Source organism: Dryas octopetala, chromosome 8 (assembly GCF_963921425.1).
Source record: "Dryas octopetala chromosome 8, drDryOcto1.1, whole genome shotgun sequence".
In the NCBI taxonomy this organism is placed as follows: Eukaryota; Viridiplantae; Streptophyta; class Magnoliopsida; order Rosales; family Rosaceae; genus Dryas; species Dryas octopetala.
This window is the reverse complement of record NC_141373.1, coordinates 18,345,679-18,369,216: the sequence shown is the minus strand read 5'-3', so window position 1 is coordinate 18,369,216 and position 23,538 is coordinate 18,345,679. Positions and strand designations below refer to the sequence as shown.

Below are 23,538 nucleotides of genomic sequence, written 5' to 3'. Positions count from 1 at the left end.
CTGATTTTTGAAATATTCCAGCCAGAGTACCACTGTTAGTTCTCTTCAAGTTTAATGTTCCAAAAGTGACATGAAAATTCATCATGGTACTCATTTCCCATTTAAATGGGTGAATAGATTGACTGGGCAGTGCCCAATTCCTATGGGCAGCTTCTAGATCAAAATATGTGAGCCACCAATTTGCTGTGCCTCTATCCTACAATCTATTTCAGTCCCAACATGTAGGTAAAGGGATATGTTACATGTTATCTATTATTGTTACATAGCTCTATTAGAAAACTAACCTTTGATCTAAAAATTTAGAAAACTAACTGTTTTGGACATGTAGAGACCAAAATAGAGTCTAGACAGAGTTTATCGATCTTGTGAGTCAAAATGTTAATTTTCTGAATTTAGGAAATAATAATTAATATTTTTCGATAAAGAAAAGAGTAATTGAAAAGAAGAAAAAAATGCTGAACAGTAGTCATTGGACAATAGTCAATAGTCAATAGTCAACCAGTAGAAAGCAGTAGCAGGGTACCACTAGCACCCCTTTTTTTCTGCAAATGTGGCTGTAGAATTTTCCTACATATCTAAACACTAGCTATTCTGTAACCGGAACAAAGACTAGCTATTCAAGCTTTGGTCAACTCCAACGTCGCTCGCCAACAAGCTCAGGTTAGGCTCCAAAATCCAAATGGTTTCTTGATTTCTTTACATTTGTGCATGTATGTTCTGGACATTTTCCTATTTTTATTCCATCGGTTTGGAGTTCTAAAATTTGGGAAAGTTGTATAGAATGAACTCATAAATATATTTGGAGTAGTAGATATCTAGAGCATCAGCCAAGATCCAACATATTTACATCAAATTATGCTTATAAAAAAAGAAATAATTATATCAAATTATGGTAATTTGTAGAGAATGTAGTTTTTCAGATCATCAGTCATAGTATCTTAGCATGTAAGTTTATGGGTCTTCGTTTTCTTTTTTGGTAAAAATATATTCTAGTAAACTTTAGCAATTGCTTGTATCAGTTGACTGTTTGGAGAAAATTGCTTGGGATCCGTTTTCAATGGCGATGAGCAGCCAAAGAGCTTCCACGTCTGTTACTTCAGCTCCTCAGTGGAAGTACGATGTGTTTTTGAGTTTTAGGGGTGAAGATACCCGCACTAGTTTTACAGACCATTTATATGAGAAATTGCACTCGCGAGGACTTAAAACTTTCAGAGACGACCCAGAACTTGAAAGAGGGACAGCTATTTCTTCAGCGCTCTTGACCGCGATTGAGGAATCAAGGTTTGCTATTGTTGTTCTCTCGCCAAACTATGCTTCTTCAACCTGGTGTTTGGATGAACTCTCAAAGATTCTTGAATGCATGGAAGCCAGAATGACAATTCTTCCAATATTTTTTGATGTGGATCCCTCAGATGTTCGAAAACAAATGGGAACTTTTGCAGAAGCCTTCAAAAGACATGAAGAAAACTTTAGGGAAGACATAGGAAAGGTGCAACAATGGAGAATTGCTTTTACAAAAGTGGGTAATCTCGCTGGGTGGACTTCAAAGGATAGATATGAAACAAAGCTTATCAAAGAAGTTGTTGAAGCAATGTGGAACAACGTGCATCCCACATTTTCAAGTTCCATAGAGAATTTAGTTGGAATTGATTTTAGATTAGAGCAAATAAAATTGCTTTTAGATGCTGAGGCAAATCATGTTTGTTTTATTGGGATATGGGGGATGGGCGGAATTGGTAAGACAACCATTGCTAGACTAGTTTATGAGAGTATTTCCCATAATTTTGAAGTTAGCAGCTTTCTTGCTAATGTCAGAGAGGATTCTGCAACACATGGTCTCATTCATCTACAAACACAATTTCTTTCCTCAATCTTTAAGAAAAGTGATACAAATGTTGAAAATGTTTATGATGGATCCACTCTGATAAAGAACTGTTTTTGTAATAAAAAGGTTCTTCTCGTTCTTGATGATGTGGATCAATTAACCCAACTGGAAATATTGGCTGGAAGTAAAGACTGGTTTGGTATGGGAAGCAGAATCATCATTACAACTAGAGATGAACATTTGCTACTAACACATGGTATAGAGAAACCATATAAGGTTGACGGACTCAACCAAGATAATGCTTTTGAGCTCTTTAGTTGGAAAGCATTTAGGAAAGAACAGCCTGAAGAAGATTATTTGGAACTGTCCAAGTCTTTTGTAAATTATGCTGGAGGCCTTCCATTAGCTCTTAAAGTTTTGGGATCTTTTTTGTACAAAAGAGGTAAAGATGCATGGATTAGCACATTGGATAAACTAAAGGAGTGTCCTAATAGAATAATTTTTGAAACTCTTAAAATAAGTTATGACGGACTAGATGATGATATGGAGAAGAGCATTTTTCTCGATGTTGCATGTTTCCATAAGGGGAAGGACAAGAAGAAAGTAGTTGAAATACTGGAATGTATTGGCTATTGTGCTTCTATTGTGATAGATGTTCTTGTTGAGAAATCTCTCATAAATATTTCACATGGAAGGGTGGAGATGCATGATTTGATACAAGAAATGGGATGTAAAATTGTTCGTCAGGAGTCTTTTGATGAGCCCGGTGGACACAGTCGGTTATGGCTTAGTAACGACATCGTTCATGTACTCACGAAGAATACGGTAAGAAACTATGCAAAATTAATACTAAGTTTGAATAGGACTATAATTTCTTTTAACACAGTATAAAACTTGATCCTGGAATTAACCTTTTTTGTTATTTTTATTTATCAGGGAACAAAAGAAATTGAAGGCATAGTCTTAAGATTGCATTACCGAGAACACGTAGACTGGAACGGTGAAGCCTTCTCTAAGATGTGTCGACTACGGTTTCTCCAAATTGCTAATTGTGCCTTTTCTCTAGGCCCCAAGTATCTTCCTAATTCCTTAAGATTTCTTGACTGGTGGGAGTATCCTTCAAAATTTCTCCCACAAGGTTTTCAACCGGATGAACTTTCTGTGCTTAATCTGAAATGTAGCAAAATTTTTAAGCTTTGGAATGGAGTAAAGGTAAGATTTTCTACTTGTATGCTATTATACAGTATAGTTTTTTTTTTTTTTTTTTTTAATAATTTGTGTTTTTGTAGATGCTAATTATTTTACCATTTTGTATGCACCGTACAGTACTTGGACAAGTTGAAATATATTGATCTTAGTTACTCCAAAAACTTGGAAAGGACCCCAGATTTCACAGGTATTCAGAATCTTGAGAGCTTGGTTCTTGAAGGATGTAGCAATTTAGTTGAGGTTCACCCATCCATTGCAGTTCTCAAATGGCTTAAAATTTTGAACTTTGGCCATTGCAAAAGTATTGAGAGTCTCCCAAGTAAGGTAAGAATGGAATCTCTTGAAGTTTTTATTCTTTCTGGTTGCTCAAAAGTGAAGAAGATTCCCGAATTTGTGGGCCCAATGAAAAATTTGGAGAAGCTTTCTTTAAATGAGACTGCTATTGAGAATATACCTTCATCAATTGATTGTCTGACTCGACTTATTTCATTGGATCTAAGGGCTTGTAAAAGTCTCTTGTGTCTTCCGAGTGCCATTTGTAGTTTGAAGTCTCTTAAATATCTAGATATGTCTGGATGCTCAAAACTTGACAAACTCCCAGAAAACTTCGGGAAGATCGAGTGTTTGGAGATGCTTGATTTGGATCACACTGGTATTGAGAAAATACCTTCATCAATTGGTTGTCTGACTAGCCTTATTTCATTGGATCTGAGAGATTGCAAAAGACTCTTGTGCCTACCGAGTGCCATTTGTAATTTGAAGTCTCTTAAAAATCTCAACATGTCTGGATGTTCAAAACTTTGTGAATTACCAGAAAAATTGGGGGAGATTGAGGATTTGGAGAAGCTTGATGTGAGTCAAACTGGTATAAGAGCGCCACCTGTGTCTCTTGTTCTTATGAAAAAACTCAAAGTATTATCTTTTGGGTCTCTTGAGTCAAGGCGTTCAATCCTCCCTTTTGGGTTATTTCCAAAAAAGAGTCTTGAGCCTAAAGGTTTAGTGTTTGCTTCTCTAAATGGTTTGTGTTCTTTAAGGGAATTGGATCTAGGTGACTGTAATATCAGTGAAGGAGGAATACCGGATGATATTGGCCACTTGTTCTATTTAGAAATATTAAATCTTAGTGGAAACAATTTTGTTAGTCTTCCTGCAAGCATTAGATGGCTTTCTAAGCTTAAGCATTTTAACTTGGAGAGGTGCAAAAGGCTTCAGCAGTTGCCAGGTCTTCCCTCAAATTATATATTACATGTAAACACAGACTATTGTACTTCACTAAAACTGTTCCCAGATCCACCAAAGTTGAGCACATACACCGATTTGTATGAATTTACCTTCAGCTCTGTCAATGGCTTTGGATTGGTTGACAATCAAGGTTGCAATAATATAGTATTTTCAATTCTAAGGCAATTGGCTCAGGTACGCTCTCTCTGCCCATATATACATAAATTTATTTATTTATTTACACACACAGCAGTTTGATATAATGGTTTCTATGGTGCAGGGAATCTCTAAAATTCTTAACCGATTCCAAGTTTTAATTCCTGGAAATGAAATTCATGATTGGTTCATTAATCAAAATGTGGGGGATTCAGTAATTGTGGAGCTACCTCCGCAGTCATGTAGCAAGTGGATGGGGATTGCTTTATGTGTTGTTTTTGCAGCGGAGTACAAGCCATTTGCCCTTCTTGAGTATGATTATTATGGAGGGAAAAAATTAACAGAAGGATTTCCCCTTCTGTATAATTCTAAGAAAACACGGCAATTTGTGTCAGATCACCTTTGGGTACTTTATGTGCCTCGTGATGAAAGTAAAAAGGGCAGTCACATTAGGATTTCATTCGGAACCTTCATGAGGAACCAATCCAATACATGCTCGAATATGAAGTGTGGGGCTCGTGTGGTGTATGAGCAAGATATAGAAGAACTCAATCGAACAGTGAACCAATTCGACAACAGCATTTCTTTTTGAGGCTATAGACGCCCCCAATTGTGATTTTGATAAATCAGCAGATGTAAATTTTCCACCATTAAGCGCATATGTGAAAACTATGATGAGGCAGGACTAAGTTGAAGTGGTGGAATTTTTGTATGAACCCATCACATGTGACCTCCCTCCCACAACATGCATGTATGTCCCATCATATAAGGAAGACTAAGGTCCCGTTTGGATGAAGAGATTTAGATTTGGATTTTAGGCAATGGACGTTGTGCTTGAATAACCAATGCTTCCCTCCCTCCCACAGCATGCTTGAAAGTTATGTTTGAATTAATCATCCAATGCCTCAGAAAGACTTTTTGAAAGGCTAGTGATCTTGTTCTCAAAATTCATATCAGTAAGTCACCATCTCACTCTGGATAGCATCTACTACATGATATTAGGTGTTTTATTATAATTTTCCTTGGGTTAATTGTAGCAAAAGTCATTGAAGTTTTTCATGATCAATTCTCACTTTAATCACTCAATTCAATTTTTGAATTTACATTCCTCAAATTTTTACTGATGTCTCTCTTTGATCCTCTCCGTCTATTCCTTTACATTTTCTGTTCATTTTTCTCACATCTTGAGCACATGAGCAGCTTTTTATAAGGGTAATCTTGTCACTTCCTCTCTAATTTCAATCTCAATTTCCTCTCTTTCCTGAACAAAGCACCGAAATGGTAGATTTTTCAAAACAATAGAGCTTTAGTTGTGAGTTTTTTGTGTAACAATCAGTGAAGGAAATTGGGAGCAGCTGATTATAATGTTCAAGAGAATCCATGGTCTGAGTTAAAAGCTGCAAAGAAGAGGGAGCCCCTAATGGAGCTGTTGATTCACAAAAGGGATCTGCAAATGAAATGAAAAATCAATAGAAAGAAGAGATAGTGACAAAATAACCACTGAAAAGTTGAGGAAAATCAAACAGAATGGACAGTATGGACTAAAATGGGACACGGATAAAAATTTGAGGACTTTAAAATAAAAAAAAATAAAAAAAAAACAAATTGAGGGACTTAAGTGAGAATCAGGAACGAATTGAGGACTATTTTATAATTAACTCTTTTTCCTTTTTTATCTGAGGTTAGCAATATCTGCAATGCCCACCTGTATTAGATTCACCCATATGCCTGCAATAGCAATTATCTTTTCAATTCAGATACAACAACTATACAAATAACCAAGTTTTATAAAATAGTAGATTGCCATGTTGCTTTCTTCCAAAATGGTTGCCAGTTCTAAGTTTGAGCTTCTTGTTTAGGAGATGTTGAATTATATAAATAATTCTATACCTCTAATCTTTGTGTGTGTGTGGATGTTAACTATTTTAATAGCTTTATTGACTGAATATCTTTTGCAGAATCATTTGTTATCAACTGGTTTAACTCCAAAAGTTAAATTGTTTTGTCATTCATGTCTTGTATGAACCATTATGTCTGACGCAATGCTAGTTGTCCATTCCTTCAGATGATGATTCTGTGGTTCTTACTTGATTTTAGTTAACGTATCAGCATCATTTTGAAATCAAGGCTGCATAAGGTATCAAGATCCACAGCACAGGTAATTCTAGGTTGAAGTAAAGGCCAATCACTTCTACTTATTGTAAGATATTTGGCTGTGGACCCTTGTGAGATTTTCTTTATTTTTGGTGTTTATTTTATGCAGGGCGATGAACATGCTATCTGTGGCACTGCTCTATATGTGGTACTGCTCTATATGTGGTAGGCCCTCTTGATTACTTAGAAGGGGTCAAGGAAGCACCTATGGATGACATGAAGTCAGTCATGACTCATGAGCAGGATTAATGACAAGAATGGCCGGTGAGGGAGTTTGTGTACAAGCATCTACTCTAGGCTCCTTGGAAGCATTGCTAGAGTTTTTGAAGATCCCAGAAGTTAATATTCCTATTAATTGTATTAGCATAGGCTCTGTACATAAAAAGGATGCCATGAAGGCCAATGTAAAGAATTGAATAAAGAAAACAATGAATCTGGCATCATATTGGCATTTGATGTCAAAGTTGCACCAGAGGCCTGGTAACTGCTCACATTTTTGTCTCTGCAATATTAATTTTTCCAGCAGTTCAGGAGTCATTTATTGTTATAACTTATAATTTTAGTAATTGGAAACTCTACACTCCATGGCCTCGGCACATTGGTTATGTGCTGCAATCTTTTGGTCTATTTTGGCTTGTTTTTGCTGTTGTGATCTTGTCTCTAGTTTGTTTTTTTTGGTGTTCACCACAGACTCCAGCAGGCAGTTGGCGTCGCCGAGACAAGAAGATCGCGATTGGTCTTGCGCTGGGAGATGGCTGGATGGCAAAGATCTAACCAGGTTGGGTCGGAAGTCCCACGAGCGAAGTGAGGTTGAATCCGGGCCTGTCACGGGAGGAGAGAGAAGGCTGGGTTTTTAATAAAATTCTGACTTGAAAAATGACCAGTTTACCCCTGAACTTCAAATGCCCATAACTTTGCCCTTGTAACTCGAATTCACGATTCGTTTTCACCTACGTACTGATGAGCTCGACCTGTATCCATCCATGTCAAAATCAAAGCCAAAATTGTGTTTTCTAATAGGTCCTTTGAAAAATCAAACTTTTCTATTAAGAGCATTTGTGTCCAAATTTTTAATAAAGTCACCAATAATGGATTCGGGTCCAAAAAACGTTCCGTAAAATTTTATGGACTCCTCTTGACTTGTACTATTTTTCTCCCACCTCAACTTTAAAATTTGAGCTCCCAAAATTATTCAATTAAAATTAAATGTTTCCAAATAATTCTCAATAATTCCAATAAATCCTTAATAACTTCAATTAATTCACCAAAAATCCTTATAACCTTAATAAATTTTTTAGAAATCTCCAAAATTTATTATTGTCTCCAAATTAATGTAGAAAATGTTTTTGGGGTCCCTCTACTGTTAGGGCTAACCTCAAAATCACCACGTGATCAAAGGCAGAAGGTCTTTCCTAACGACCAAAGAATCCACCTTTCTGGCTGTAGCATGCACTCTGTTCGTACTTGACCATTCAACAATATGGGCCGGAGTTATAAAAGCAACAAAAGGAATCTTCTGACGTCACCAGAGGGAGTAGGTTCTGAAAAGTAGCATAACTATTGTTACTGTTTCAGTTGGCAATAATACAAGATTAGGTGAGGTTCAAAAGGAGATCAGGAAGGGCCCTACACATGGAATCCATCCGTATGGGGTCATGGAAAACCCTAACCTCGGAGGGCAGTATAAATATCAAGCTATAGAGGAAATATATCATCATCAACCCCCACAAAAATCCCAGATCCTAAAGTGGCTCATCTAAATATTCAAAGACTCAGTCTTTTCTTGTCTTTCCTTTACCATTACTCCCTTTTTATGTAGTTATTAGCTTTGAAATGAAGTGTTCATTATCTTTATTGTTATTTTGTCATTACTTTCTTTGTTTTGAAGTGTATTTCACTTCCCTTTTTTGTGCAAGTTCATCAATGAACTATGAAAAGTTGTTACTGTTCGTCTTTATGTCTTCTTAGTTGGATGAATGTTATTTATTGACTTCTTTGACTACTATTTTCACTTATATTTAAAGCCCTTCCTAGCATCTCTTTTACATTAAAGTCATTACTCAACGGATAAAACTTGGTGGTTTTCCATATTTGATTTCCTTTTATAATCTTCTTTCAACTTACTCTCCTTTATATTTCCTTATCATTTCTTTAAAAATGGTATGATTGGGTACAAAATATGGTTAGGCATGCAGTGAGAACCACTATCAGCTACCAACCTCACCCACACCATATTTCACTTATTTTGCACTTTAAGGTTTTATGCTTTATTTAAATCGGTCAATCATGAGCCCCACTGTAGTTACACTTGAATTTACACAGAGTCTTTATACATACAAATTAAGTGAAGTCCTAGCGCTAGATTAGGCAAGCCCCTGGCCGAGAACAAGATTTTATCTCAGCCCACAATCGTCTCGGCTGACTCTTGTGGTCTCGGGCGAGACTCCTGATTTAATCCGTCTTTTTTGGATGGTGGCACGCTAGCAATTCTTTGCCCACATGGCATAGGGAATCACATTTTAGGCCAAAACATATACTGAACTTTCCTTTAGACTTCTTAAATTCACAACCAATAAAATTTAAATTTATAGTGAAAAAGGCTAAAAGTTATTTTTGGTCCCTGTACTTTGGGTAAGTCGCACTTTGGTCACCGTCATTTCAATTTGCACATTTGTAGGATCGTAATTCCATTAGTTTCGCAATCAGATTCAATCAGTCAAGATTGTGAAGTTGAGTGACGGAAAATACTGATGTGGCATCACGTGCCCAGCTCGTGACTACCAAATGGGCTTGGCCTCCCACCTGGCCCAATCACATTTCAATATGTGTCATTTTTTTTTATACTGTACTTGACTTCTATGTTCCGTAAAATTATATAGACACCATTTGACTTGTACTATTTTTCTACTACCTCAACTTTAAAGTTTGAGCTCCCGAAATTTATTCAATTAAAATTAAATGTTTCCAAATAATTCTCAATAATTCCAATAAATCCTTAATAACTTCAATTAATTAATCAAAAATCTTTATAACCTTAAATTAATTTTCAGAAATCTCCAAAATTTATTATTGTCTCCAAATTAATGTAGAAATATTTTTTGGGGTCTCTCTACTATTAGGGCTAACCTCAAAATCACAACTGACAAAAGGTAGAAGGTCTTTCCTAATAGCTAAAGAATCTACCTTTCCAGCCGTAGCATGCACTCCGGCCATAATTGACCATTCAACAATATGGACCGAAGTTATAAAAGCAACAAAATGAATCTCCTTACGTTACCTGAGGGAGCAGGTTCTAAAAAGTAGCACAACCATTGTTATTGTTCTAGCTAGTTAAAGACAAGGTGGTGTGCACAAAAGTTGACAATAGTACAAGGTTAGGTGAGGCTCAAAAGGAGATCAGGAAGGGACCTACACGTGGAACCCATCCGTATGTGGTCATGGCAAACCCTAATCTCGGAGGGCAGTATAAATATCAAGCTACAGAGGGAATATATCATCATCAACCCCCACAAAATTCCAGATCCCAAAGCGGCTCATCTGAATATTCAAAGACTCAGTCTTGTCTTGTCTTTCCTTTACCATTACTCCCTTTTTAGGTAGTTATTAGCTTTGAAACGAAGTGTTCATCATCTTTATGGTTATTTTGTCATTACTTTCTTTGTTTTGGAGTGTATTTCACTTCTCTTTTTTGTGCAAGTTCATCAATGAACTCTGGAAAGTTGTTACTGTTCTTAGTCTTTATGGCTTCTTAGTTGGATGAATGTTATTTACTGACTTCTTAATTTGACTACTCTTTTCACTTATATTTAAAGCCCTTCCTAGCATCTCTTTTACATTAAAGTCATTACCCAGTGGATAAAACTTGGTGGTTTTTCAGATTTGATTTCCTTTTCTAGTCTTCTTTCAGCTTACTCTTCCTAGCTTATATTTTATTGTCATTTCTTTAAAAATGGTATGATTGGGTACAAAATATGGTTAGGTTTGTAGTGAGAACCACTATTAGCTACCAACCTCACCCACACCATATTTCACTTATTTTGCACTTTAAGGTTTTATGCTTTTATTTAAATCAGTCAACCCTGAGCTCCACCGTAGTTACACTTGAATTTACACAGAGTCTTTGTACACACAAATTAAGCGAATTTCTAACATTAGATTAGGCAAGCAAAAAACCCCCTCCAAGAACAAGCTTTTATCTTGGCCCACAATCGTTTGATAGAAATCTCGACTGACTCTCGTGGTCTTGGCCAAGACTTCTATTTTAATCCATCTTTTTTGGACGGTGGCATGCCCGCAATTCTTTTCCCACATGGCATAGGGAATCACATTTTAGGCCAAAACATCTACTCAACTTTCCTTTAGACTTCTTTAAGTCCATAACCAATAAAATTTAAATTTCTAGTGAAATATGGGTCGAGTTGTTACAAAAATATTTAAGGAGTAAAAAAAGAAAAAAAAAAAATCAGATGTGAGGCTACCTCGTAATGTTGATATAAGTCATTCATTTTGTAAGTTCTTTTCAAGAATCATTATTGTAAGAAGTAATCTAATAATTGGAGAAAAAAAGAAGATAGTTTAATAAAAAACTAATTTTGTTATTTTGTTATGATGAACACAATATTTTTAGAATAAAACGATGTAAACAAATTATATATTTCTCTATGCCGTTTTGAGAGTCTTCACTCACCTCCCTCTCCCTCCCACCCACCTCAAACCCTCATCTTACTCACATATCTCCATCTTTTCTCTCTCCTATGTTTTCTACTTCCTCTATTTGAGCTTTCCTTCACCCTGTTGTGGTGATTTTGTTTGAGCTATATGCTCAGATCTAGAGGTATTGCATCTTCTTTTATCTTTGTTTTTCTACCATTTTCTCTCATGTCCTCCTCTCCTCCTCTCCTGCTCTCTTAGTCTTTGCTCAATCCCCCTTTTGTTTTTCCCTTTGCCCCTTTCTCAAAACCCACCGAAATCTCAAACCCTTATTAGATTCATTTGTGATTTCCTCTCTTCGAGTTGGCGGTCCACTGTAGTATATGTAACTACCACTTTAAAGTGATTTTTCACTCCTCAATCAGATTATGTGCAAGTGGAAACACCTCCATTTTCCTCAATTTTTTATGTAGTACTTTGGTTCTCCTAGTTTTCTTTTGTGGTTAAGGGTCTTGCATGAGTTGTTGTGCTCTAATGGTGGAAATTGCTGATTTTTTTGGCTCAGGGCTGTGCTTTGATGGTGGAACTTGCTACTATGTATGGATTTTGGTTTGGCTAGGGTTCATGCAAATGTTATTAAGGATTTTGTGTTTTGATATTTGTTACCTTTGTTCTCTTTTCTGTTTTGTGTTTCTTAATTTAGTTGTTGAGCTGTGCCTAATGAGCCTTCATCTTTGTAATGGTCTGCCCTTTTGGGCTTCTTAATGAATTACTTTCTTTAACAAAAGAAAAAAACAAAAGAAAAAAAAACTGTGTGAGCACAAATCATGTCATTTTTTTAAGGGTTTTTTTCATTTTTGGTACCTAACCTTTAAACTATGTCCAAATTTGGTACCTGAACTTTTATTTTACCCAATTGAGTATCGAAACTATTATTTTGTATCTAATAGGTATTCAATAGAATTTCTGTAAAAATTGTTAACAGATGTTAAGGCAATGTAGGCATTTCCAAAATTATACAAATTTCTTTTATATGTTTAAAATTAAAAAAAAAAAAAAAAAAAGAAACCAATAGAAGAACGAGAGGAGGTGGGCCGGGGAAGGAGAGGTAAGAAGTAAGAACTAAAAAGCATGGGTTGGATGTGGGGAGGTGGATTTGCTATTTTTTTTTTTTTTCTTAATTTTATGGATTTGAAACAGAAGAAAAAAAAAAAAAAAAAAGAGAAGGGAAATATGTAGATCCAGAATTTTTTTTTTCTTAATACCCATGATGGATGAACTGATGTGGTCCTATCAGTTGGGGGATTTCAACAAGATTATTATGAGAAGTCAAATTCTCATCCATCTCAAACCTAAAAAGGAAATTGAGTATGTGTTGGGTACCATTGCACAGAGAGAGAGAGAGAGAATTCTAAAGGAAAGTAGTTCTTTAATTCATGTCATGGAGTTCTTATAATTGCTAATAGAAGATATATGAAGAAAATAACCCTAGCTACAGATCTACGGTTAAAGATGCAAGTATGTCTAGATGTTTGCCACCTAGCAAATAGACAATTACAATTTAGGAAAGAAAATAAAAGGAAACTAACTGAGTAATAATGTTTAACTGATATGAGCAGCAAATGACCATCACATATAATCAAGCCTGTACTAAGCCAATACAAGGGGAATTCATCAAGTCCACCCCCCCAACATAAGGCTTGTCCTCAGGCCGAAAAGTCAGGAAAACAAGCCATGATGGTTGCAGCATCCTCTCAGGTGGCATCGTCGGACGAAAGACCAGACCATTGCACCAACCAACATGTAATCGAAGCATTATGATGCTTAACCACACCTCTGTCCAAAAAATTTTTAGGAACACGCAAGAAAGAACTAGAATCATTGACGAGAGGGAGAGTAGGATGAGGAACAACATGCTGCCCAATCTTGGCCTTCAATAAAGAAACATGAAAAACATGATGCAATCGTGAAGAAGGGGGTAAAACCAAACGATATGCAGCAGTACCAATGCATTCCAGAATTTGAAAGGGCCCATAATAACGGGCTGATAACTTGTGACATAGCCTTGAATGAATAGACTTTTTGTGATACGACTGAAGCTTCAAATAAACCCAATCACCAATGGTAAATGTTCGTTCAGTGCGATTTTTGTCTGCATAAGTCTTCATGCGGGATTGTGCCAGCTGTAAATTAGATTTTAGAAGTGTTAAAAGAGAGTCGCGATCACAGAAAGCGACATCAACCAAATGAACAGAAGTGCTACCAAGCAAATAAGCAGCCACAAACGGAGGTGGATAACTATACAATGCCTCAAATGGAGTCATGCGAATAGCCGAGTGAAATGTGGTGTTATACCACCACTCTGCCCAAGGTAAACCAATAGTCCCAGCAGTAGGCTTATCCCTAACATAGCAACAAAGGTAGTGTTCAAGGGTCCTGTTTAAAACCTCAGTTTGCCCATCACTTTGGGGTGATAAGCAGTGTTGCGACATAACTGTGTGCCTTGCTGCTTAAAGAAAGATTTCCAAAATTTACTAAGGAAGATAGGGTCGCGATCACTCAAAATGGTCTGTGGCAGCCTATGGAGGCAGAAAATTTCACGAATGAATACATCAGCTACTTGTTTAGCGGAGTACGGGTGAGAAAGAGGAAGAAAGTGCCCATACTTAGTCAAACAATCCACCACAACCAAAATGACATTTTTCCCAGTAGAGGTAGGCAAACCCTCAATGAAATCCATGAAAATATCCAACCAAGCTCCAGTAGGAATGGAAAGAGGTTGGAGAAGACTAGGAGGATGAACTGCCTCATAGTTTTGGCGTTAGACGATATCACACTCAGCAACCAAAGTTTTAACGTCTTTCCTAATGCCAGTCCATAAGAAGTTGTGAGTGAGGCGTTTATAAGTTCATAAAAAATCGGAATGACCCCTTGTGGCACCACTATGAAACTCTTGAAGTAGTTTGGAACGTTACATAGATGATGGAGCCACAAAGATTCGACCCTTATAATAAAGAAAGTTGTTCTGAACTGAAAACCCCTTAGGATTAGATTAACCCCCACGAATAGCAGCGATTATGGCCATAACATTCGGAAGAAGATTGTATTCATGCTGAATGTCAATAATGCAATCCATAAGAGGACAAGATTGGCCAGTTAAAACAAGTAACTCAGGTTGATGAGAGAGGGCATCAGGGACTTGATTAGAAGAACCAGGACGGTAGTGAACATTGTAATTGTAACCTAGTAACTTACAGAGCCATTTTTGTTGAGTCAGTGTAGTAATGCGTTTCTCTAAGAGATGTTGAATGGTGCGATGATATGTAATAATACGGAAATGATGGCCCTATTCGCCACGTGTCACATCTTTTCTTTTATTTTCAAATTTTTGTTATTTTCCTATTTTTATAAACTTTGAAAATTAATTAAAAATAGCTCTAGACTCAGAAAAATACATGAAAAATTCCTACGAACTCGTCTTAATTAGTACTAATTTAACATGGGGTCAAAATTCCTATGAGTATTTTTAGAAAAATTGGGAAGTCCAAATTTATTTATAGAAAATTAAAATACTCTAGACTCTTTGAAAATTCATAGGATAATCTCCCAAACTCTAAAAAATACAAAGTCTGCATTGTTGGGCTTCTAAAAACTAACAATACCTTTTTCGTGAACACTTGCTACCCAAAAGACCTCCTGGTCTTAGAGGAAAATAAATTTCCCTCTATAAAATAAATTCTAGAAAAATTTTACGATTTCTGTAAAGTCTCGAAAAAATTCTTTAAAATAGGTTTTTGGTAGTTTCCAAAATATTTTTGAGAATTCGTTCGAGACTTTATGGAAATTGTAGAATTTTTTTAAAATTTATTTAATAGAGGGATATTTTGCTTAATTTTCTAGAAATAAATTGGGACTTCTCAAATTTTCTAGAAATACTCAAAGGAAAAATTGGTATTTTGACCCCATAGTAAATTAGTACTAGTCAAGACGAGTTCTTAGGAATTTTCCATGTATTTTTCTGAGTTTGTAGGAGCTATTTTTAATTAATTTTCAAATTTATAAAAATAAGAAAATAAAAAAAATCTGAAAAGAAAAGAAAAGAGGTGACACGTGATGCACATCCAGCGTGCCATGTCAGCATTTTTTACAGAGGTGTTGACAAAATAAGGTAAAATAGGACACATGTATAAGTTATAGGTGGTGACCTAAGATAAAAAATCTTTCAAGTAATAATCTGAGGATGAAAAATAGTTTGGGATGATAAATCGTGAAATAAACCTTTTCCAAATCGGTGACCATAATTTTAGAGAGCTGCTATTTGCACACCTCTCTTAAAAAAAAAAAAACAAAACCCTTAGAAAAAGACTTTATACCCATTTAATTTTTTTTTTTGCACACCCCCTCCTAAACAAAAGAAAAGAAAAAAACCAAACACCCAAAACACCCCATCCTGACCACGCCGAGCAACCCACCACCGTCGAAGCCCACCACCGCCGGCGACCACCCCACCCCTCTCCGCCCCTCTCTCCTCTATCCCCTTCTCTCTCTTTCTCTTCTTCCCCCTCTGCTCTCTCCTTTTCTCTGTCTGTCCAGCCCCTGCAATTTTTTTTTTCTTCAAGATTTTGGCTGTCTGCGGGGCGGGAAGAGAAAGGGAAGGAGAGAAAGAGGAGGGACTAGCTCGGGGCGAGGCGGCAGGGACAGAGGAGCCGAAGAGGAGGGGAGGGCTCAGGGGCAGGTGGGGGTGCGGGTGCGGGTGCGGGGAAGAAGAAGAAGAGAAATGGTGCAGGCGGGGGTGGGGGGAAAAAGAAGAAGAAGAAATGGTGCAGGTAGGGGTTGGGAAAGAAGAAGAAGAAGAAGAAGAAAAAATGGGTATGGGGTGTGTGGGTGAGGAAAGGAGAAAGAGAGGAAATTAAAGAGGGGCAATGTGGTCTTTTCTTTTAAATTTTTTTTTTGAAAGAATGTGCAAAAAGAAAAAAAAAATGTGCAAATAGTAGCGCTCTAATTTTAAAAGGAACGGCGGTGATAATGTTAACGAAGTGAGAACAAAAAGTGGGTCATTCTTGCAACGGGAAATAGATGACGGTGAATCAGTGATACACTGTCAATGAGTCGATCAAATAGATGATAGTGATACACTGTTACACACAACTCTGGATATATCCTAGAAACACATCCTAACCGTCCATTCAACTTGAGCAAACATAACAAAGGTCTTTCGTCACCGTTCGATTCCACAATCAGAAAGCTGAATCCTCCTATGCGAATTTGAAACGAGATTAGGGTTTGGCGAATTTGGAATTGAATTTCTGCAAAATCGAAATCATTCATTTGTGTAGATGCTGGTAAAAGGAAGGAAAGTTTCAGGGCGCGGAGAGACCGTGGCAGCGAACTACGCGTTCGGGCCGCTCGAAGATGACGCAATCATCAAGCACAGACTCCTCACCCGAACGACCACCACCAGAGGCGAGCCGCCATTGAAGAAGCTCCAGAAGAAGTTCACTTCCTTGTTCGTCGAGCTCGACAAGAACGAGGACAACTACGGCGACTGCGAGAAGCTCGCCAAGGCTTTCCTGCAGGAGCTCAACACCTTCGAGATCCCCCTCCTCAAGAGCAAAGCCGTGGTGGAGGCGAATGTTAGGGAGAAGCACAACTTCGACGAGTTGAGGGAGGAGATCAACACGCAGATACTGCAGGCGCAGACGGACATCGAGCTGCTCAAGAAGCAACTCGAGGAGAGTAAGATTGAGAGGAAGCATAAGGAGGAGTGCGAGGCCATTCGGAGGTTGATTGCTACGCAGCCACCGCGGTCCGAGACGCTCAAGATCATATCGGATTTGGAGAAGGAGATTGCGGCGTTGGATGCGGAGAACACGGCTAGTTCCCGGATGCTGGAGCTTCGCAAGAAGCAGTTTGCTCTGCTCTTGCATGTGGTATGTAGCTCTGTTTCCATTTCCCTAATCTTGTATTATGTTGTGAAATTCGGTCTAATTCTTGTGGTGTTTCAACGTTTTTACAGGTGGATGAGTTGCAGAATACCATAGAGGAAGAGCAGAAGAATTTGATTGAGGAGAAGGAGCAAAAAAATGGAATGGAGGACGCGAGTGGGGGCTCGGAACCCATGCATGTTGATTAGAGGATACAATGCATCTCGGATTTGCAGTTGTAAGATTGTGTGCTCATAATTGGGTTTCTGTTTATGCATTGATGTCCGAAGCAGGAATGCAAGAGAGTATCAGAATATTGCTCTGCAAGTGCAGTTTGTCAGCAATATTTTGAAATTCTTGATATTTTGCAATGTGTAGGTTCTCTTGCATATCTGTATTACCAAGTTCACATGATAAGAAGAATTTTTCAGAACTTTCTTCTTGGCTCAACCTTTAACTTTTATGTAGTTCATGGTATAAACTTAATGCTTGGATACATTGCATTGACTAGTGTAACATTACAGTTTTCACTGAGATAAATAATGAGAAGTGGAAAAAGCATATTTTCATAGTTTCAAAGAAACACTTGTGCTTTTCAAATGCCATATACTGTTACTACTGTGGCTTTCCTTAACGGGTGGCAAATTCTTCTGAAAATACCTTAGGAGGCACCATTGTGCATCAAGAAGTTTTGACTAGTAGATACTATTAGGATGCACATTACAGTTTTCATCAAGATAATGAGAAGTGGCAAAAGCATATTTTCTTAGTTTAAACAAACACTTGTGATTTTCAAATGCCGCGTACTGTTACTACTGTGGCTTTACTCAACTGGAAAAAATTGCTTCTGAAAATACCTTAGGATGCACCATTGCTGCATTACAAAGTTTTGTCTATTTGATACTAGTGTTTCAACATAAAAGAACAAATATCAATTGATATCACATATTATAGCATGCTTAAAGGATTTTTATCTTTTAATAACCCTAGTTATACTTGTATTTGCTTCAGAAAGTGAAAGCTTTCACTACAGATTGCTCAGAAGAGGGTAGGGGAAGACTCTACGTTTTCTTAAATAAGTATATCCTCCGTCAGTGAGTAAAGTACAAGTTACGTCTTTCATGTGAAAGGTGGTTTGCAAGTTATGGCATTCAATGTCACAGGTTCATAGATTAATATACAGTAATAGAGAGTGGATAAGTTATGGGAAGCAATGAGGCAGAATTTGTCTTATGATTCAGGACATCAGGAAGCAATGGAAGGGGGATAGTTTGAGGCTTGGGTCAGGTGTTGAATTTGGTGTTTAGGTTCTTGTGCTTTTGTTAATTGTTATTTCTTCATGGTTTTATGTAGTGAATTATCTCTCTTGTCTATGGATTATGGATTTAGATGGAGTTTCATGGAACCACATTAAATTGTCTTTGTACGTGTGATTTATCTCAATATTGGATACCTTCTTCTGCTAAATCCTATTCAAAAAGTGGTACCAAAGCCAAGTTTAGTTGAGCATGCTTCACCTGGGTTTGGTATTTGTGATGCCAGAAGCACATAAGAGTTGATTGACTACAGTAGGGTTGTAGGCTCTACAAGTGAATATGTTGGAACTTGTTCACAATATGGGCTATTGACCTTTGGAAAAAGGAGAGACAAATATTGTGGTTTTTATTGACTGGTTTGATAAGGCCTTGGTGGCTCATCGAAATTAGATTGAAAATGCGTACGTAATTGTTTACTAGGGTGTAGATGATGGTGCGAGGTGGTAACGCCTGTTGACTGTTATGTTGAGTGAATGTATCAGGTTCCTCTGTGGAGTTGACTGGTTGAGTTAACTTGGTGCAGTTTCACATGCATTGCCTGTGTATATTGAATCATGTGGAGTCAGGACTGTATTGTTTTGGTTTATGTTTATCTACTTACTCGAATGGCTAATAGTTAAGTCAATAAGTATACTTGGCTTATTTGGAATAAACAAATGCAGAGTTATTGGATCAGTGGTGTGGAGTGGGTAAAGAGAAAGGTGGATTGGTAGTGGGTGATATCAGCTAAACAGTAAGGCTTTGATTGGCAAGCAGATTTGGGTTTGCTCTATGGCATGAAGGCATTAGAAGTAAGTGTAGGTTACATGAAAATGTGTCCCATATGCAAAACCTTTGGTGAAGCAATTTGTAGCCCTTGGAAGGACAGTAGTCAAGGATATGGATATTTTCTTCATCATTTTCAATTGGTATCAGGAAATGGGGAGAGAGTGAGATTTTGGGTGGAAAATTGGGTTGGGGGATTCACCTTTGAATAATCTATTCCCTTGTTTGTACAATTTGTCCAGGTTTCGTAATGTGCCTGTTGCTAGAGTTGGGATTTGGAAGTAGAGAGCCCATTCCGCTCCTTCCATTGCTGGGAAATGTTAGATTATATGCTGGTAGATCTTGTTTTTAGAAGGTCGAGTTTAGAATCTTTAGGGAAGTTTTCTTGCAACTCTGACTTTAGAAAATTATTTTAATAATCCAGCTATTCCCACATTTCATCCTTCTTTGCTGATTTGGAAATCTAAGGTGCCTCAAGCTTTTTTTTAGGTTGGTTGCCCATGGCAGGTTAACACTGGTGATATGATTCAAAGGTGACCAAATGCTTGTTTTTATCCTCAGTGGTGTATGATATGTAGAGCTGGGAGCGAAAGTGCAGATCACATGTTTCTTGATTTTCCAATAGATTTAAATCTGACTGAAATTGTTTAGAGAAGGTAATGTGAGTCGGGTTATGCCAGCTGGTTTTACTTCATTATTTTGTGAAAAATGCATAAGCTCTCTGTGGTGGTAAGAAGGAAAATGTTTTGGGGAACTGTAGTGTGCTAGCGGATTTTTTGGGTGGTCTGGCGGGAAAGAAATAAGAGAATTTTTGAAGACTATATATATTCTGGGGTTGAGCTTCAGTATCTTCCGATTTTTGGGGTGCATCTTTCCAGCCATTGTCACTGATTGGAGAGCAGTTGTTATTTGTTACTCTTAAGCTAGGTTCTTTTTCTGTTGCTTAAGAGAAATTGTGTTATAATCTAGTCTTTTTATAGACGTACTGTTTGTGGTGGACAACTTGTCCACGAAGTTATATACTAAATTTTGGTAGTAATGAAATTTTGTCACTGATGGGGTAGTTGCTGGCCGGAGAGGGGAATGGAGGTGGAGGTGAGGGGAATGGAGGTGGAGGTGGAGGTGGAGGTGGAGGGTGGGGTGGGTGGGTGGGTGTGGGGGTGGGGGTGGAAGGGTTTTGCGTCTTCTACCCCCTTTTTTTTATTTTTATTTTTTTAAAATTCTATTAATGATATTATTTTTTATAATTCATTTTGAGGAGAAAAGACGTTTTTGCTCTCACAAATTGACCATGTGCGGATCATGTGACCAATCAAACGGTATTTATTTGAATTGACGAAAAGTCTTTGATTTGTACTTTGAAAGAAAATTAGGAGTCATTAATTTGAATAATTTAAATGCTGTATCCTCAATTGAGACAATGGGTAAAAGTCAAGATTTTTTGTTAAAAGTCTTTTAAAATACGTTAAATCTTAGGAGATGTTAGTGTAAACAACATATGGCCCCTGAAACATATCTTGTTCAACTTGGACTTTGGCCGGGCCTGCGTTAGGCTTAGGAAGATAAGTGATAAATAAATTATGTGCATTTATATAACTCAATTTATAAATAAAGTAAGGTTTTTTGTTTTATATTTTATTCATTTGAACTTTGGGTTCAATTTCACTTTACTACATAAGAAAAATTATGTCAATTTACTATTTGAATTAAAAATTTATTGCAATGTTTCACTTCTGGCTAATTTTGTCTAAACATTTATTAAAAATAAAAGTGTTTTAGCATTTTTCAAGTTCCTATTATTAGAAAAAAATGATTTTTTTACACTTTACCTGCTTTGATACAATAAAAAACTAACTTGAAAAAATAAAATACAATATACTACTAACAACTTATTCGTGGCGGTCTTAATTCGCCAACAAAAGCAATTTCCTACCGAAAAAATAGTAAAATGCGCTAGGATTACAATACATTGGCGGATAACGTGTCCGACAGCATAAAATCCGCAGGGAAAACACTTTTCCTGGCGGATAGCTGTCTAAATCTACTAGGAAATTGTTTTCGCGCTGATAAGTCTTTAAATGTTATATCCGACGGGAAAAGTTTTCGCGTCGGATATATCCGCCAGCATTGGTAGTATTCGCGTCAGATATATCCGCCAGTAATCTTACCGCGTCAGACCAATCCGCCGGCATTGGTAGTATTCCTGTCAAATATATCCGCCAGAAAAAGTAATAAAATATATAAATAAATTATTTCCTAGCGGATACAACTGTCAGAATTATTGAATATATATATAAAAAAAACACAAGTATATTTAAATATAAAATAAACTAATTAATATAAAACATTTCAAATAACAATTATCCACTAATAAAGATAAAATATTTCAATTCACAAAACCATTCAAATAATAGTCCACTAGTAATTAAAGATAGATTAAAGTTTATACAAACTAAACTAATCTACTCAAGTCCAGTAGCAGAACCCAAACCAGAAGCTGAATGTGATTCTGATCCTCCCTGTGGACCGAAATGTCTCAAAAATTTGTCATCAACTATATGACCGGAAAGCAATCTGGCAAATCCACCACCTGTAGAATGATGTGAGGCACTAGGAGAAGGTACCTCTGGCCAATATCCTGGCATTTGCAACGGTGACTGAGGCATAAAAGACATCTTGTACATAGGATTCATTGGGAACATAGCATAGGGAGAATGTAGAGGCTGACTCTGGCTAGAAAGCTGTTGTGGATGCGAGCTCTGCGGGTGTGCCTGTGTCTGCATCATCACATGTGGTTGCTGCTGCATAAACATCATTAGCTGATGCTGCTGCTGCTATAGCTGAGTATTTAACAGCTCAATTGCCTCAGCTTGGGCATTTTGCTTTGCCGCACAGCCTCATGCTTCCTCTGCCATTCGAGGCACTGTGCCTCCAAAAGAACTTCTCTTGTCTTCGATGATCTCGAAGTTCTTTGAGAAGAACTACTAGCTTGAGCCCTAGCATAAGGCACCATTTCAGGTGTCACCCCATGTCCATAAAGCCTAACTCTATTTTTTCTCTCAGGACCCATCTCCTTAACATACACTTCTGTGCGAAGTTCAGAAGTATCATCCGCCCCAGACTCAACTCGTAAGTCAACAGAACTCTCCATGGACACCTAGTATACAAATATTTAGATAAATTTATAATTAAAATTTAAGAACATAAAATACACATTATGGAAAAAAAATTTAGTTAAATATTTACCCTTCTCTACTCCAATGGCGCATCAATCCAACTATTGTCTTTGCGCGTGTGGGTAACACGAAAGAAAGTAATAGGATCGGGTTCAACTCCATGCTTCTTCTTCTGAAAATTTAAACCATTAAAAAAATAATAATGTAGAATATAAATAAAACTGTAACTCAATAAAATGAAAAAAATTAACTATTCTTACATAATCTTCACGAACACGTTCAAATGTCCACGATCCCGATGTGTGGCTCATCGATTGTTGAGAACGATTAGCTTTATTTTTCTCAGCTATCTCCTAAAAAGTCAAACAAAACATGAAGTAGTCATAATTACACAATGTGTAGTATTATTAAATATTTAATTAAAGGTTGTCACCTGAATTTTTGGGTTATCCCAATGTTTCACCATCTTCGCCCACTACACAGGATCCACATTATCGGGACATCTCAATCGCCGCTGACTTGGCCTGCTAGTGTAGTACTTCGCTTTCAAATAATTTCTGTATTCTTCATAAGCATGTTCAGCAATGGCCAAAGTCATGGTCTTAATGATTGACATTTTTACCAAATTCGTATCATAAAAAGTGATAGTGCCCTACATCCATAAAAAATTAAAAAAACAGTTATATGTCAATATTTGCAAGTATTTTACCTTTAATGTTATTTCAAAAAAATAAATTGATACCCGTATTCTGTCCCACAAATTGTTCTTTGTTTCTTCTTCAACCAATCTCCAATCATGCAGTAGGGGAATATTATTGGGATCTTTCACCTTGGAAGATATAAACTTGGAAAACTCTATACTGTTTTGAGAAATGCACTTTCCGCTCACACTAAATTCACAATACTCTTTGCCCCTATGATCTTTACCAGCCTACTTAATCTTTCTGGGACCACGTCTTTTCCTTTGGGGCATTACTACATATTAATAAAAATTAATATATATATATGAATGAAAAAAATATTGTAAATAATAGAATAAATAAAAACTTTATATAACCAAACTATATCTTACCATTTGAACTATCCTCAACTTGCTCATCGTGGTGCTCGTCTATATATTCTCCATTATCACTCATCTAACT

General features: G+C 36.9%; 1 protein-coding gene and 2 pseudogenes across 2 annotated transcripts; 2 read left to right on the top strand and 1 right to left on the bottom strand.

Annotated features, from left to right (window-relative positions):
• Nucleotides 1-565: 565 nt before the first annotated feature.
• On the top strand, nt 566-7,277 carry LOC147277747 (disease resistance protein Roq1-like; annotated as a pseudogene). The gene is made up of 7 exons (XR_015123753.1): nt 566-660; nt 1,020-2,650; nt 2,762-3,037; nt 3,152-4,450; nt 4,536-5,367; nt 6,477-6,569; nt 6,675-7,277. The product of XR_015123753.1 is annotated as a disease resistance protein Roq1-like (transcript).
• Nucleotides 7,278-16,389: 9,112 nt separating this feature from the next.
• On the top strand, nt 16,390-17,572 carry THO7 (Tho complex subunit 7/Mft1p). Its single transcript, XM_086254751.1, has 2 exons — nt 16,390-17,145; nt 17,232-17,572. The coding sequence occupies exons 1-2, from the start codon at nt 16,552-16,554 to the stop codon at nt 17,346-17,348; spliced, it is 711 nt and encodes a 236-aa protein (XP_086110877.1). The 5' UTR covers nt 16,390-16,551; the 3' UTR covers nt 17,349-17,572.
• A 4,110-nt stretch (nt 17,573-21,682) lies between these two features.
• LOC147277745 (uncharacterized) lies at nt 21,683-23,369 on the bottom strand (annotated as a pseudogene).
• Nucleotides 23,370-23,538: the final 169 nt, after the last annotated feature.